Source organism: Dendrobates tinctorius, unplaced genomic scaffold (genome assembly GCF_039654945.1).
Source record: "Dendrobates tinctorius isolate UK_male_01 unplaced genomic scaffold, ASM3965494v1 ptg000111l, whole genome shotgun sequence".
NCBI lineage: Eukaryota > Metazoa > Chordata > Amphibia > Anura > Dendrobatidae > Dendrobates > Dendrobates tinctorius.
The window spans coordinates 43037657-43053906 of NW_027361779.1; the positions used below are offsets into that span (position 1 = coordinate 43037657).

General features: G+C 43.0%; 1 protein-coding gene across 1 annotated transcript in view; it reads right to left on the reverse strand.

Moving 5' to 3' along the window:
- The window catches only part of LOC141100933 (uncharacterized), a 516918-nt gene extending 501774 nt beyond the window's left edge, over window positions 1-15144 (reverse strand). The window contains exons 1-3 of the mRNA XM_073589707.1: window positions 15009-15144; window positions 9870-10024; window positions 7440-7685 (exon numbers count right to left, since the gene is read on the reverse strand). Coding sequence (XP_073445808.1) covers window positions 7440-7685; window positions 9870-10024; window positions 15009-15144 — 537 coding nt within the window. The remainder of the gene's footprint in view (window positions 1-7439; window positions 7686-9869; window positions 10025-15008) is intronic.
- Between the last annotated feature and the right edge of the window lie 1106 nt (window positions 15145-16250).

The following is a 16250-nucleotide window of genomic DNA, read 5'->3' on the forward strand; positions in this document are numbered from 1 at the left end:
TAATAATAATAAGAAGAAGAATGGAAATTCAGCACAGCCCCAGCAGGGGCTGGCTGACCACAAAAACTGAGTAAACCAGAAAGGACAGGAAAGGAAAGATGCTGTCCGCAATCACGCACAAAACCCTGCCAAAAAATGTCCAACACTTTCTGATAACAAAAACCCTATTCCCTATATCAGCACTCTGGTATATTCTGAAGACAGAGCAAAAAGAGACCAATCTGATCAGGGACAAAAAGCAAACTGGCATAAACAGATACATTGGAATGGAAATTCAGCACAGCCCCAGCAGGGGCTGGCTGACCACAAAAACTGAGTAAACCAGACCAGGAACAGAACTGGAAACCAGAACCTCAGGGCAGGAAAAAATCACCAGCACAAAATTAGGGAGTCGGCTGTCTTAAATCCAGTCAGAGAGACTCCTGATGTCCACTCACAATCCTCCTCCTTAGGTGGCAGGTCTCTGCAATTTAGATCAGCTTCATTACCTACTGTCACCACTAGAGGGAGCCCGGATGGAGAACTCACGACTCCTCTGTCAACACAGCCAGCTCCACCAACCTCACCAGAAGCCAGAGGTAAACCAGAAAATGAGTTCACAACAGGGAAGACTGCTGACTTGACAGATGTCCAGGAGACAGCCATTGACATACTCCACAAGGAAAGGAAATTTTGCATTTAATTTGGAAATCAAGGTCCCAGAGTCTGGAGGAAGAGTGGAGAGGCCACAATCCAAGCTGTTTGAGGTCTAGTGTAAAGTTTCCACAATCTGTGATGGTTTGTCATCTGCTGGTGTAGGTCCACTGTTGTGAGTTCATTTTTCCCTTTACCATTGAGGTCTGATGAACTCCCTCCTCTGGTGAAGGAAGGTAGTGAGGCTGATTACCAAACACATGGGCAGCTAGATGATGACTGGGTGGCTGGAATTGAGGACTGGATATAAGGCTGCCGACGCCCTTCTTCCTGGCTGGTGATTTTCCTGCTGGATTCTTGGAGACCAGTCTGATTCCTGCATCTCAAAGCTAAGTTTTTCTGCTCTGCTTTGTACTCTTCAGTTTTGTTTTTGTTTTGCCTTGTTTTTTGGGAGTTCTGCCATTCCTGGCCGGGGGTGAGCTGAATTCCATTTTTGTCTCTGATCTGTTGATCTTTTGCTCTGTCTTCAGAATATACCTGAGTGCTGATATAGTCTTTTGAAGCCTAGCGACTTCAGGGCCTGTTTTTCCGATCAGTCGGTTGGCTCATTTTAATAGGGTTTTGCGGATGGCAGACAGCAGCTTTCCTATCCTGTCCTATGTAGTTAGCCTTGGGCCCCATCATTTGCTCAACCTATCTTTCTATCTGTGTTAGTGTTTTCATCTTGCTTCACCGTCATTATATGTTGGGGGCTGCCTATTGCTTTGGGGTCTGCTCTGGGGCAGTTTAGTTTTTCCCCTTTCTGTCTTTAGGCTATATAGTTCTCCTGCTGTGATCGAGGGGTCTAGGGCACCGTAGGAACCCCCCACGGCTACTGCTAGTTGTTGTGGATAGGTTCAGGGGTCTGCAATCCGATAGCTGCCAACCTCTCTGGTTTTTCTGGACTTAGCTTGTATTTTGTTTTTTCCTCCTTCGGTGACTCATCATAACAGAATCACCAGCCATACCGCAGATCCTAGGGTACTCAATAGCAGGAGAGAATTGTAAAAAAAAAAAAAAAAGTGTCAGAATTTTTTTTTTGCGTGCATATTTTTTCCTCTATATCTCTGAGGCTGTAGGGGGAATTTTTCTCTCAATGGAGATGAAGCAATTGTCTGATCATGTGGAGCAGCTCGCTGCTGAAGTGCGGGGAATTTCCGCCTATCTTGCTCATTCACATGCTGCTGAACGAAAGATTCCTACTCCTGATGTATTTTTGGGGGATCGGTCTAAATTCTTGAATTTCAAGACTAATTGTAAATTATTTTTTGCCTTGAAGCCTAACTCGTTGGGGAACTCCGCGCAGCAGGTTAAAATTGTCATCTCTTTGCTGCGCGGCGATCCCCAGGATTGGGCGTTTTCTTTGAAACCTGATGATCCTATTCTGAATAATGCGAACGCATTTTTTCAAGCCTTGGGGTTGTTGTATGATGAACCTAATGCTATTGATCAGGCTGAAAAGACCCTGTTGGCATTAAGCCAGGGTCGGGATTCGGCAGAGTTGTACTGTCAAAAATTCCAAAAGTGGGCGGTCCTTACTACCTGGAATGATGGTGCCTTGGCAGCCCTCTTTCGGAAGGGTTTGTCAGAAACTGTAAAAGATACTATGGTGGGATTTCCTGTTGCCTCTGGTCTTGACGATTCTATGTCATTAGCCATTCAGGTGGATCGGCGTTTACGTGAACGCAAAACTACACGAGAGATGTTGCCACCTGTTGAACAAATGTCTGAACCTATGCCATGTGATAGAGTTTTGTCTAGGGCGCAATGTCAGGAGTTCAGAAGGCGTAATAAGCTGTGTTTTTTTTGTGGAGATGCCTCGCATATTATTTCTATCTGCCCTAAACGAGAGAAACGTTGTGCACACACGTTTTCTGTGGGTGGTGTTCAACCCAAGTTTCTTCTGGCAATTACTCTGATCTGCTCCCTGTCCACATTTTCTGCCAAGGCTTTTGTGGATTCAGGTGCAGCTCTTACTCTGATGGACTTGGATTTTGCTAAACGTTGTGGATTTCCTATGACACCTCTGCGGACGCCTATCCCTTTGAGGGGTATTGATGCTACTCCTTTGGCTAAGAATAAACCTCAGTTTTGGACCCAGGTGGTAATGCGGGTCGCCCCAGACCATCAAGAAAATTGCAGATTTTTGGTGTTGCATAATTTGCATGATACCATTGTTCTGGGGTTTCCCTGGTTGTAAATTCATAATCCAGTTCTGGATTGGAAATCTTTGTCTGTGGTGAGTTGGGGTTGTCGGTGTGCCCTTAGTGATGCTCCTGTTTTCTCCACCTCTCCCCAGTCGCATGATGTTCCTGACTATTTGGCTGACTTTTATAATGTATTTAGTGAGAATGAGTCTGCGTCTTTGCCTCCTCATAGGAGTAATGACTGTGCAATTGAGCTGAACCCGAGGTGTAAATTCACCAAGGGTCGGCTTTTCAATTTATCTGTACCCGAGCACGAGGCTATGCGATCCTATATTAAGGAGGCATTGGAGAAGGGTCATATTAGACCATCCTCTTCACCCTTAGGTGCTGGGTTTTTTTTCATGGCTAAAAGGATGGTTCATTAAGGCCTTGTATTGACTATCGTGCCCTCAACAAAATTACTGTGAAATATCAGTATCCGTTACCCCTGATTTCTGATCTATTCTCCAGAGTTAAAGGTGCTTGCTGGTTTACCAAGCTTGACCTCAGGGGGGCGTATAATCTTATTCGCATTAAGCATGGGGATGAATGGAAGACGGCGTTTAATACTCCGGAGGGACATTTTGAGTACCTGGTGATGCCTTTTGGGCTCACTAATGCCCCTTCTGTCTTCCAGTGCTTCATGAACGATATATTCCAAGACTTTGTGGATAAATTTTTGATTATCTATCTGGATGATTTTTTGATCTTCTCCAAGAATTGGGACTCTCATGTGGAACATGTTCGGACTGTGTTCCGGATTTTGAGGGAGAATTCCCTGTATGTCAAGGGATCGAAATGCCTTTTTGGGGTACAGAGGATTTCATTTTTGGGATTTATTTTGTCTCCGTCAACTATTGAAATGGACCCGGCCAAGGTACAGGCCATTTATGATTGGGTTCAGCCCACTTCTTTGAAGGCCCTCCAGAAGTTTTTGGGTTTTGCTAATTTTTATCGGAAATTTATAGCTAATTTTTCTGGTATTGCCAAGCCATTGACGGATTTGACTAGGAAGGGTGCTGATGTGCTGAATTGGTCTCCAGAGGCTGTTTCTTCCTTTCAGGAGCTGAAGCGAAGATTCACTTCTGCTCCGGTTTTGCAGCAACCTGATGTCTCACTCCTGTTTCAGGTGGAGGTGGACGCTTCTGAGATTGGTGCAGGAGCGGTGTTGTCCCAGAAAGATCCTGTGACATCTAAAATGAATCCTTGTGCTTTCTTTTCCCGAAAGTTCTCCCCAGCCAAACGTAACTATGATGTGGGGAATCGGGAACTGTTGGCCATGAAATGGGCATTTGAGGAGTGGAGACATTGGTTGGAGGGAGCCAAACACCAAGTCGTGGTCCTTACTGACCACAAGAATTTGATTTACCTGGAGTCGGCCAAGCGCTTGAATCCTAGACAGGCTAGGTGGGCCTTGTTTTTCACACGTTTTGATTTTGTGGTCTCTTTTCTTCCGGGCACTAAGAATGTCAAGGCAGACACCCTCTCTAGGAGTTTCCTTGCTGATTCTCCTGTTGTGACTAAGCCTGATACCATCTTAGGCGAGGGGGTAGTTCTTTCTGCCATCTCGCCCGATTTGAGACGTGCTCTGGAAGAGTTTCAGGAGGACAAACCTGAGCGTTGTCCCAGTGGAAAGTTGTATGTTCCTGACCAGTGGAGGAAGAGAGTGATGTCTGAAGTTCATTGCTCTGCATTGGCTGGTTATCCAGGTATTTTTAGTACTAGAGATCTGGTGAGTCGGTCTTTTTGGTGGCCCGCCTTGTCTCATGATGTCAGGAATTTTGTGCAGTCCTGTGGGACTTGCTCCCGGTCTAAACCTTGTTCTCGCTCTAGTGGCTTGTTGATGCCTTTGCCGGTGCCCAGGAGGCCATGGACCCATATTTCAATGGATTTTATCTCTGATATGCCTGTCTCTCAGAGAATGACTGTTATTTGGGTGATTTGTGATAGATTCTCTAAGATGGTCCATCTTGTACCACTCCCTAAGTTGCCATCTTCCTCTGAGTTGGTGCCCTTGTTTTTGCAACAGGTGGTTCGCTTGCACGGGATTCCTGAGAACATTGTATCTGACAGAGGAGTTCAGTTTGTGTCTAGATTTTGGAGGACTTTCTGTTCCAAGCTGGGAATTCAGTTGTCCTTCTCCTCTGCGTTTCACCCTCAGACCAATGGGCAGATGGAGAAAACAAACCAGACTTTGGAGTCGTATTTGAGATGTTTTATTTCTGCCGATCAGGATGATTGGGTTTCATTTTTGCCCTTGGCCGAATTTGCTTTAAATAATAGAGCTAGTTCTGCCACTTTGATGTCACCTTTTTTTTGTAACTTTGGTTTTCACCCTCGATTTTCTTCAGGGCAGGTGGAGCCTTCTGCCTGCCCAGGTGTTGACACTGTGGTGGAGAGAATGCACCAGATCTGGGACCAAGTAGTGGATAAGTTGTCTCTCTCCCAGGAAAAGGCCCAGCGGTTTTCCAACCGGCGTAGGACCGTTGGTCCCCAGTTTAAGGTGGGTGATATGGTTTGGTTGTCATCAAAAAATATCGCTATGAAGGTGGCTTCTCCTAAGTTTAAGCCTAGATTTATTGGACCTTACAAGATTTTGGAGATTATTAATCCGGTCTCTTTTCGGTTGGCTCTTCCTGTCACATTTAAAATTCATAATGTGTTTCATAAGTCCTTGTTGAAGAGGTTTGTTGAACCAGTAGTTCCTGTGGTGGCACCTCCTGACCCTATATTGGTTGAAGGTAACATGGAATATGAGGTAGAGAAGATACTGGATTCCCGTCTGGCTAGACGGAGACTCCAGTATTTGGTTAAGTGGAAGGGTTATGGTCAGGAGGATAATTCCTGGGTCTCTGCCTCTGATATTCATGCCGAAAGATTGGTGCGTGCCTTTCATCGGGCTCACCCGGATCGCCCTGGTGGCATGGATGAGGGTTCGGTGACCCCTCCTCAAGGGGGAGGTACTGTTGTGAGTTCATTTTTCCCTTCACCATGGAGGTCTGATGAACTCCCTCCTCTGGTGAAGGAAGGTAGTGAGGCTGATTACCAAACACATGGGCAGCTAGATGATGACTGGGTGGCTGGAATTGAGGACTGGATATAAGGCTGCCGACGCCCTTCTTCCTGGCTGGTGATTTTCCTGCTGGATTCTTGGAGACCAGTCTGATTCCTGCATCTCAAAGCTAAGTTTTTCTGCTCTGCTTTGTACTCTTCAGTTTTGTTTTTGTTTTGCCTTGTTTTTTGGGAGTTCTGCCATTCCCGGCCGGGGGTGAGCTGAATTCCATTTTTGTCTCTGATCTGTTGATCTTTTGCTCTGTCTTCAGAATATACCTGAGTGCTGATATAGTCTTTTAAAGCCTGGCGACTTCAGGGCCTGTTTTTCCTATCAGTCGGTTGGCTCATTTTCATAGAGTTTTTGCGGATGGCAGACAGCAGCTTTCCTATCCTGTCCTATGTAGTTAGCTTGGGCCCCATCATTTGCTCAACCTATCTTTCTATCTGTGTTAGTGTTTTCATCTTGCTTCACCGTCATTATATGTTGGGGGCTGCCTATTGCTTTGGGGTCTGCTCTGGGGCAGTTTAGTTTTTCCCCTTTCTGTCTTTAGGCTATATAGTTCTCCGGCTGTGATCGAGGGGTCTAGGGCACCGTAGGAACCCCCCACGGCTACTGCTAGTTGTTGTGGATAGGTTCAGGGGTCTGCAATCCGATAACTGCCAACCTCTCTGGTTTTTCTGGACTTAGCTTGTATTTTGTTTTTTTCTCCTTCGGTGACTCATCATAACAGTCCACTGTTTTATCAAGACCAAAGTCAGCACAGCCATTTACCAGGAAATTTTAGATCACTTCATGCTTCCCTCTGCCGACAAGCCTTTTGGAGTTGGAAATTTCATTCTCCAGCAGGACTTGGCACCTGTCCACACTGCTACAAGTACCAATACCTGGTTTAAAAACAACAGTATCACTGTGCTTGATTGGCCAGCAAATTGCCTGACCTTAACCCCATAGAGAATCTATGGGGTATTGTCAAGAGGAAGATGAGACACCAGACCCAACAATGCAGACAAGCTGAAGGCTGCTATCAAAGCAACCTGGGCTTCCATAACACCTCAGCAGTGCCACAGGCTGATCGCCTCCATGACACGCTACATTGATGCAGTAATTGATGCAAAAGGAGCCCCGACCAAGTATTGAGTGCATTTAATGAACATATATTTCAGTAGGCCAACATTTTGGATTTTAATATTATTTTTTCGAGCTGGTGTTATAAAGTATTCTAATTTACTGAGATAATGACTTTTGGGTTTTCATTGGCTGTAAGCCATAATCATCAACATTAACAGAAATAAACACTTCAAATAGATCACTCTGTTTGTAATGACTCTATATAATATATGAGTTTCACTTTTTGTATGGAAGAACTGAAATAAATTAACTTTTTGACGATATTCTAATTTTGAGAGAAGCACCTGTATATAGCTGGTCTGTTTTGTCTTGGACATTATTCTTTAGCTAATAAATCGTGAACATCACACAAAAATAAAACTAGAAGTATTATGTTTTTTGTTTCCATCTTTACTTACTGTGATATGATGTTTTTCTAGATTAGTTACGGTGGCTGCTTCGTCAATAGATGATACATATTTCTCTAGGCCTGAAAGAAAACTAGCCACGTTCTCCTGATTGCAGGATCCCCAGTCTTTCTGAGCACGCAGAAGTGGGATATATAATTCATTCAATAAGCATCGAAGACTCTCCACTGGGTTTTCCTTTATCTCACCACAGAGAATGTCTTTTTCCATCAAACCAGCATCAACATCATGATTTTTCTGAACACAATAAAGAAAAATAGCAGAGGTCAAGGTTATCCAAAATCCTAGCACACATGGATTAACCTCTTCTGCACCATCCAATAGCTAAACAAATCTGAACAGTTTTTGACTGCACAAAAATTCTGTGAACACCTTTTGTATAATAGAGTACATTAAAGGGAATGTGTATTTAAATATGATTTTTATGCTAACCCCTTCATTCCGAAGCCTGTTTTCATCTTCCTGACCCAGCCGCATTGTACAAATTTGACCAGTGTCTCTTTATGAGGTGATAACTCTGAATTGCTTCAGTGTGTCCCAGTGATTCTGAGATGGTTTTTGGTGACATGTGGTACTTTATGCAAGTGGTAAATTTAGGTCAATTTTTTTGCGTTTATTTGCTAAAATATCGGAAATTTGGCCAAAATTTTAAATTTTTTTGCAATATTCTCATGCAGTGTGCAGTGCCGAAAGTGAGGTTACCGGAGTTCATCTATGAACTCCGGTGAACTTTCTCACTATCTCTTCTTTCAGTGTGTACCTGCTGGTTGGGACATTGGTCACTACTTTCCAAATCATCCTAATTGTTGTGGAAACAGTATGGAATAGCTGCACTTTTGACAGGTGAGGAATATAGTTGTTTATTGTTGTTGTTTTTCTTCTTTTACAGGTGACATGGGAGTATTTTTGTTGATTATTATTTTCTGTTTTTTACAGGGGACAATGACTTCCTTGGAATGGGCGTAAGGTGAGTATAACTTTGTTATTTTTAATACATTTGTAAAATTGGGTGGATTTTTATTTCAAATAAAGGACTTTATTCTGGGTGTTTTTTATTTACATTATGACTATGGGATTAGTAATGGATATGCATCTTATAGACGTCTCTCCATTACCAACCAGTGGGCTTGCTGTCACTTGACAATACAAAGGTAACATCAACCCCACAACTGTTACCCTACTTGCCACCATCACAGTGCAAGTGGGAAAAGCCAGGCAAAGCACCAGAATTGGTGCATCTAATACATACACCTATCCAAGGGCAGATGCGGGCTGCTATTCTTAGGCTGGTGGGCCAATATCCATGTCCCCTTACCAGCCTGAAAATACCAGCCCCTAGCTGTCTGCTTTAGTTTAGCTTGTTGTCAATAATAAGGGGGACCCCACGTCATTTTTTCAAATTATTTATTTACATAATTTAAAAAAAATGGAGTGAGGACACCTCTATTCTTGATAACCAGCCATGATAAAACTGGTAGCTGTGGGTTGAAGTCCGCAGCTGTCAGTTTTGCCATGCTGGTTATCAAAAATGGCACTTTTTTTTATTATTATTTATTTATAGTGCAGGCGCTGGCTGATAAATACTCCCATCAGTGGTGCCTGCTCTCGCAGTTTTTCGTGACAGCAGGTGTGGGCTGATAGGATTGCTACTCACATCAACTGATACCTCTGTGATCAGTGGTAAACTTTTTATCACTGGCCACAGCTGCTGGCGCTCTGACTGGCAGAAATAATCTTACTCCCAATCAGAGCCAACAGTGTTTCTTGTGCTGTCATGCAGATGACAGCGTGCAAAACACCTGATGTTCGGGGTGCCGAATCCAGACAGTAGCACTGACTTCCTGGAGAAGTCCGTGTTCAAGGTCCATGCCCGAACAGTAGGTGTGGTACTAACATACCTACACTCCATAGTCTGTCTGATCTACACCAGGAGCGCCTTCCTGTCTTTTTCTCATAGTTTCAATAAAATCAGTGTTTTATCAGCAGGAGATTATCATATATTATCTTCTCCCTACACGTTTCCTCCCCCAGTACCATACATTTGACACAACTGGTCAGACCTGATTCCGGGTTTCCTGCTACTGCAAGAACTTTTGATATGCTTCCCACATGTTCTTCACTTCCCTGATAAATCCCCCATATTGGGGAGGAAACACATAGGAAGAAGATAATATATGAGGGTGGGTACATCTTAGCAACCTACACTTGTGGACTGCTCTTGTGAGGGCAGAAGCAATACAGGGGCTTGACAGGGGGATGATAGGAAAACCTCCCTTAATTTATTCATCTCTTCTTGTTCCTGTGTTTCTTCAACCTGCTAATGACGAGAGACGAGACTGAATGAATTGGTGAGACCAAACCTTTGATTATTGAGCACTCTTTTTAAGAGAGAGCATCGTAAGGTAACATCTTTATACTTACCTCAAAGCGTAGAAAATAAAGTAATATGGGGAAAGATGTCTTTAAATTCACACTTTCCAAACTCTGGAGATCAGACTTGACTTGGAATTTCCAAGTAGATGGATTGATTTTGTCGTTAGCTTCAACCATAAAAAACATGGCTTGGTGTCCTCCATCTGAGTAGCAAAAAAATTACATTTTATCAGTCAACTCGATAGCATTCCATAGTCAAGAATAGAAGATGAAAGCAATGTTGGTATTGTTTGTTAAGGGAAACACTTCCTATATTATCAGATTTTTGATTCATATTGCTCAATCCATGGGCAGAATAAATCAGAGCCTTGCTGCATGATTGCAGCCAGGTACATATTTGTCGGAAATGCTCCAACACTTTAGAGAAACCATAATTTGAAGGCTGGGGAGGGGACCATATGAAGAGAGGACAGAAGTCCAATGCTGCCTCCGGTCAACTTTTCTCCCCATTGCTCCAGTTGATTGCCAGGTGTCTCCACATGTACGCACATGGGACATGGGATAGACTTGTTAATTAACAGAGTGGTGCGGGAGAGAAACCAGCTGCTGCACTTCACTAGTTTAGTCTCTGCCAATGGTCCCCAGCTGGTTCTTCAAACTATGTTTACTCTGATGCATCGGAATGTTCCGAAGAAGAACCTACCTGACTGCAATCTTGCAGCCAGGTTCTGACACATGCTGTCTGTGGTTTGGGCAGTATGAATCGAGTGGCCCTTTAGCAAAAGAAGACTACTAACTCATATTGTGTAACTTTAGTCCAAAAAAAAGTCAAATGCTTTATTATATCCTTGTGGATGAAATGCCATCAAATCTTAAAAAAATGACAACACATTCTGTTCCTATTTATTGGCTACCATATTTTAAATAGGACCGTTTAAAGAAGACTGTAAAATACTTTCTACCTCTAGCTCCATATGCATAAAACTATTTCAAGATTACTTCAGATATTGGGGCTGAATTAGCAACATCTTTTTTTCTGCTGTAAATTCAATAAAAAATATGATGTGTGGGTCAGAAACATTATTCATGAAATCTCTCATCCACATTTGTATGTGTTGGAAAAGAGGACAAACCTTCAAAGTTGTACAAAGTCCTACTCCTTTGTGAACACTTGTCAAGTTGATGTTTATCCCCTTGCTGAATTAGGAAGTTTTGACAGGTGGTTTTATTTTTTTTGATCTCCACCTTCTAAGAGCTATCTGTCTTTGCCTCAGAGAGACTCTGCATCTCTAACATGGTCTTTTTCTACATACTCAGGTGACTCAGTTTTAATTTGATCATCCAAGCATTGTTCCTTAGTACCACTTACTTTCCCAGCCTTTACTAACCCTGTCTCAACGTTGTTTGAGATATGTTGCTGCCATCAATTACTAATTGAGTTAATTTTTTCAAATGAACTGTAAAAATTCCTGACTTTCACCTTCTGATATGTGTTCCATGTTTTGTTGTGTATAAAATATGGCAATGAGAGATTCCCAAATCATTGCATTCTGTTACGCCCAAGTGGCACAAGTGGATTTGTGGACCCACTGTGTTTAGGACCGGGCCTATCCAGGATGGGGCATAGCTAAATGGCTACCTGGTGTTCACTGGTGCTCCTGATGGTGGAGACAGACTGCGCTGCAGGTAACCGCCTGGTACGACTCCTTGGCAGATACTGGTACTGAAGTGGCTGGCACCAGGGGTCAGGTTTGCTGACTCTAATTAGGGCTACGTTCAGACACACAGGTCTAGGAAACTGAATCAGGGTCTGGCTGCACAAGGACCAGAGGACAATTTTCAGACCTAGCTGCACTGGGACCAGAGGACTTTGGACAATTGACAAAGGCTCTGGATGAGCTGAAACATTTTGCTCTTTGCTGTGATGTGGAATAAAGCAAATTAAATCAACACATGTGAGTGCCGGGATTTCCTCTTTTTTTTGGATTTAGGACTGGCTGCACCAGGACAAGGGAACAATGTTCAGGCACTGGCTGCACTGGGACTAGAGGATAAGGCTCAGGACCCTGGCTGCACTGGGACCAGGAATTCTGGTACAGGACAATTGCCATACCAGGACCAGGGATTCGGGAACAGGACACTTGTCACACCGGGACCAGGGAACCTTACAACTGCACTGGTAGAATACCACACTACCTAATGACTAAACTCGTTGCTTGGTGACTTCCTAAGGGAGAGTATTTTATACAGGATGAATCCCAGCAATTGGCTAAGAGCCATCCAGCAGGTGTACACATTATGCTAAATGCCTCTCAGCAACAGTCTGAAGTCATTTAGCAATATGCTTGCGCTGCCCATTTAAAGGGAACCTGTCACCCCCCAGGCAGTTTTAACTAAAAGAGCCACCTTGTGCAGCACTAATGCTGCATTCTGTCAAGGTGGCTCTTTTAGTTGGGGTCCCTTCCACCGCTGAAAGAATCGTTTTTATAATTTGTCCCTCATACCTCTAGTTTGTCCGGGGGGCAGGTCTTTCCCCCCAGACACAGACACCTCACAGCCATCAGTCATTTCCTCTATTCTTCTGGGTGCCGCCTCCTCAGCGTTCAGTTATTTACCCGGCGCCTGCGCTGTAATCTTGTTTCTTGGACATGCGCAGTTAGCGCTGCCCGTCCACTGACATCACATGATGTCTTCCTTCTCGCTCCTGCGTGGACGCGCAGCCCGAGATCCCGCCCTGCAGTCACTTCTGATTTATTCACACTGCGCGGCGGGATCTCGGCGCTGGCCATTGTGCTACACTTCTTTGTTCTCTTTACATTTTACACAGAGTCCCAATTTATTTGGAACCGGGCCCGTACATATGTATATGTGCAGTATATGTAGATACACCACATAGTATGTACAGTATTTTGAAAACATTTTAGGCAAGTGTGGAAAAAAATGCAGCAATGTAAGAATGATTTGAAAAAAGTGTTAATAGTTTATATTTTGATCAATTAATAAAATGCAAAGTGAATGAACAAAAGAGAAATCTAAATTAAACCAATATTTTATGTCACCACTCTTTGTCTTTAAAATAGCAGCAATTCTTTTAGCTACATAGCACAAAGTCAGGGATTTTGCACGATTATAGTTAGGTATAAGAGTGACTAATTTTACCAAACAGGTGATAATGATCAGAGCTGGCAGTAACCAATGTTACCCAGCTATACCCATCTATTGTTCAGAGAAGACTGGCCAGGTGTGGTCTTAATGGAAGAATTGCTTTGTCTTTGACATGGAAACAAGGTCAAGCGACTCATATAAACATAGGAACTGATGTGCAGAAAAATGGCAGCAGGTACTCTGATCTCATAAGTACAAATGTGAAATATTTGGCTGTAACAGAAGGCAGTTTGTTCACTGAAGGGCTGGAGAGCGGTACAGTAATGAGGTCTGAATTAACTGGGAAGTTGATGAAGGTTCCTTGCAGGTTTAAGGCTGCATTTCAGCAAATGGAGTTGGGGATTTGATCAGGATAAAGGTGTCCTCAATGCTGCGAAATACAGGCAGAAATTTACCCATCATGCAATGACATTAAGTAGGCATCTGATTGGTTTCTCGAGCAAAACAACAGCCCCAAATGGCGGTGACACCAAATGTTGATTCGATTTAGATTTCTCTTTTGTTCATTAACTTTGCATTTTGTTAATTGACAAAAATAAACTAATAACACTTCTAATTTAGAAAGAATTTTTACTGTGCAGCATTCTTTCCACACCTACTTAAAACTTTTCCACAGTACTGTATATACAGTTGTGCTCAAAAGTTTACATACCACGGGAGAATTTTTGCTTTCGGGGCCTTTTTTTCAGAGAATATGAATGATAACACCAAAACTTTCTCTCCACTCATGTTTAGTGGTTGGGTGAAGCCATTTATTGTCATAATGACAACCCAAAACATCCAAATGACCCTGATCAAAAGTTTACATACCCTGGTGATTTTGGCCTGATAACATGCACAGAAGTTGACACAAATGGGTTTGAATGGCTACTAAAGGTAACATCCTCACTTCTGACCTGTGACAAATGCTAGCAAAATTGTTCAGGATGCAAAGAAAAACCCACAAATAACATCAGCTGAAATACTGGACTCTCTGAAAACTAGCGGTGCGGCTGTTTCAAGACGCATAATAAGGAGGCACTTGAAGAAAAATGGGCTGCATGGTCTGGTCGAGTCTGCTGTTGGAATCATTATTGTCCCAGTCTCTGCCCTTATTTGTTCCTTGTCACCTAATGTTCTACAAATATAGGCCCTTGTGGTTCGGTGCGGTAGTGGACACATGTATTTCGGCAATGTTGCAATAAATACTGTATTGCACACGCCTCCAGTCAAGAAAACAAGGTCTGTGGGTTTAGTTCAAGGACCTGTCCTGAAGATTTCATTGTGGCTGATAGAAAACAATAGTGATTGCTTCTCTATGCTAGCCAGGCCAAAAGGTAAAGGGCATAGAAATGCTTCAGGCTCCGTGCAGCATCAGGGACACATAGATAGGAGGATGCTGCACGAATTATGTGTTGTCACTGTCTCGTATAAGGCCCTGCGACAAGTGCTGCCCCCTTATAGAAACCGCAGTACTGGCCTGAGGTGAGAAGCTCCTCTTGCCTCATGGTACATGAGGCTCTGGCACCCCCACTCTGGTGTTTTTGTGCTGGACTGGAAAACCATTTAAAAAAAATTTATTACACATTTTGGCATATATTTTCCTCTGCTGATTTTCTTCAATTTGCTAAAGTCTAGAACATTTTTGAAACTTATGGCAAGAAAACATTTTTGGAAATGATACTTTTTCACTCAAACTGTAAGACCGGTGATCACCAAACAGTGCAGAAGTATTTTCCCAAAATTTTTGTCATTTGTGTCAGAAAAATTAGTTGAAATTATGGTAAAGCCAATTTTCTTATGCAATGATATCAAATAAGAAATGCACTCAAAAAAGTTGATCAGTTAAAAATTTTCAGTTTCTTCAGACTGCTAAGTAATAGGATGCCCATAAGACATTTTGTTAGTCATGCCCCCCAATAGTAAATGCAGGTAACATTGCAAATACCAATGTGTCTGAGAGTGGAAGAATATCTGCGGTTAACCCTTTCCTTGCAGATGCCGTTATGCCAGTATTCCCTCCTCGCTGTGAAGAGTACTGACCCTGCAGAAATCTGTTGACAAGTTGGAGATTGTCAGCTTCCAGGAAGAAGGCTTCTAAGGCAGCGGAGCTCTCTTCGCTGGCATTATCCACTGCTTGCTGTACTTTTCCTGCTAGCCACCAATGTCTCTCGTCCATTCTTCTTCTTTAGTGATACAAATATTACAATCTCTCACAGTCTCCTATATAGAAAGCTGCACCTTGTCAAGCTGTGGCTGTTGTCATGGCCAACAGTAAACAATTCACACAATGAAGCTGTAACCCTTCTATTAACTGCTGGGGGGAGAAATGAACAATGGCACTTGTGTTTGTACCTCTGCACTCTAGCTGTTTGCTATGGACTTGGCACACATACAACCAAGTGACAAATCAGAGAAGTTACTGCCCACCTCACCTGCTCCTTGTGAGAGGGTCAGTACAGGGCATAACTTATAGTGAATCCGTTATTTATTAGGTTGTTTGCTGTTATTGTTGCTGTTTTTTGTTTTGTCTTTATTTTATATATTTATCAAAAGAAAAGTATAGTTTCTGTCCTATTCATCTACAGGCATTTTCTTTGCGAAATGTAGTGAAAATGGTACAGCTGAGCTGCAAATTTCACCCAAAGGCTGCTTTCACATTGTATTCCGGTACCCGTTCATTTGCCCCGTTGGGGCTTATGTCTGACTCCCAGCAAAACGGGATTCAGACAGACGCACCAATGGGGTCTTAGCCTTTAATGGTGCTATAGACTATAATGGTGCCTGTAGAGTGAAGCTGTGCTCTGCTGTGCATCATTTTCAAGTGCATTCGCCTGTGGACGCTCAGACACAGTGTAAGATGTCTGGGTGTCCGCCTTCAGTAGGTGTACACGCTCGAAAATGATGCACGGCAGCGCACACGTTCACTCTGTAAGCACCTTTATAGTCTATGGTCCCGTCGACACATAAACTATAATGGTCCATATATTATAATCCCCGCACTGTATGATGGCCCCCTAAATAGCCTCCATATACTGTAGTATAATACACCAGCTAGCCCTCAATATAATATAAAGCACTCCCCATAGGCATAGGCCTCCATATAGTATAATGCAATACCAAATATGTATTTTTGTTATTATTGTTTTATTTTGAATGGGATGAATGGGGGGGGGTGATGTGAACTCTTATTTTTTTTATTGTTTTTAAAAACATTTTTTTACTTGCTTCAGTAGTAGTGGGAGACTAGAAGCTGTGATCATCCCAACTCCTGTGCTACACACA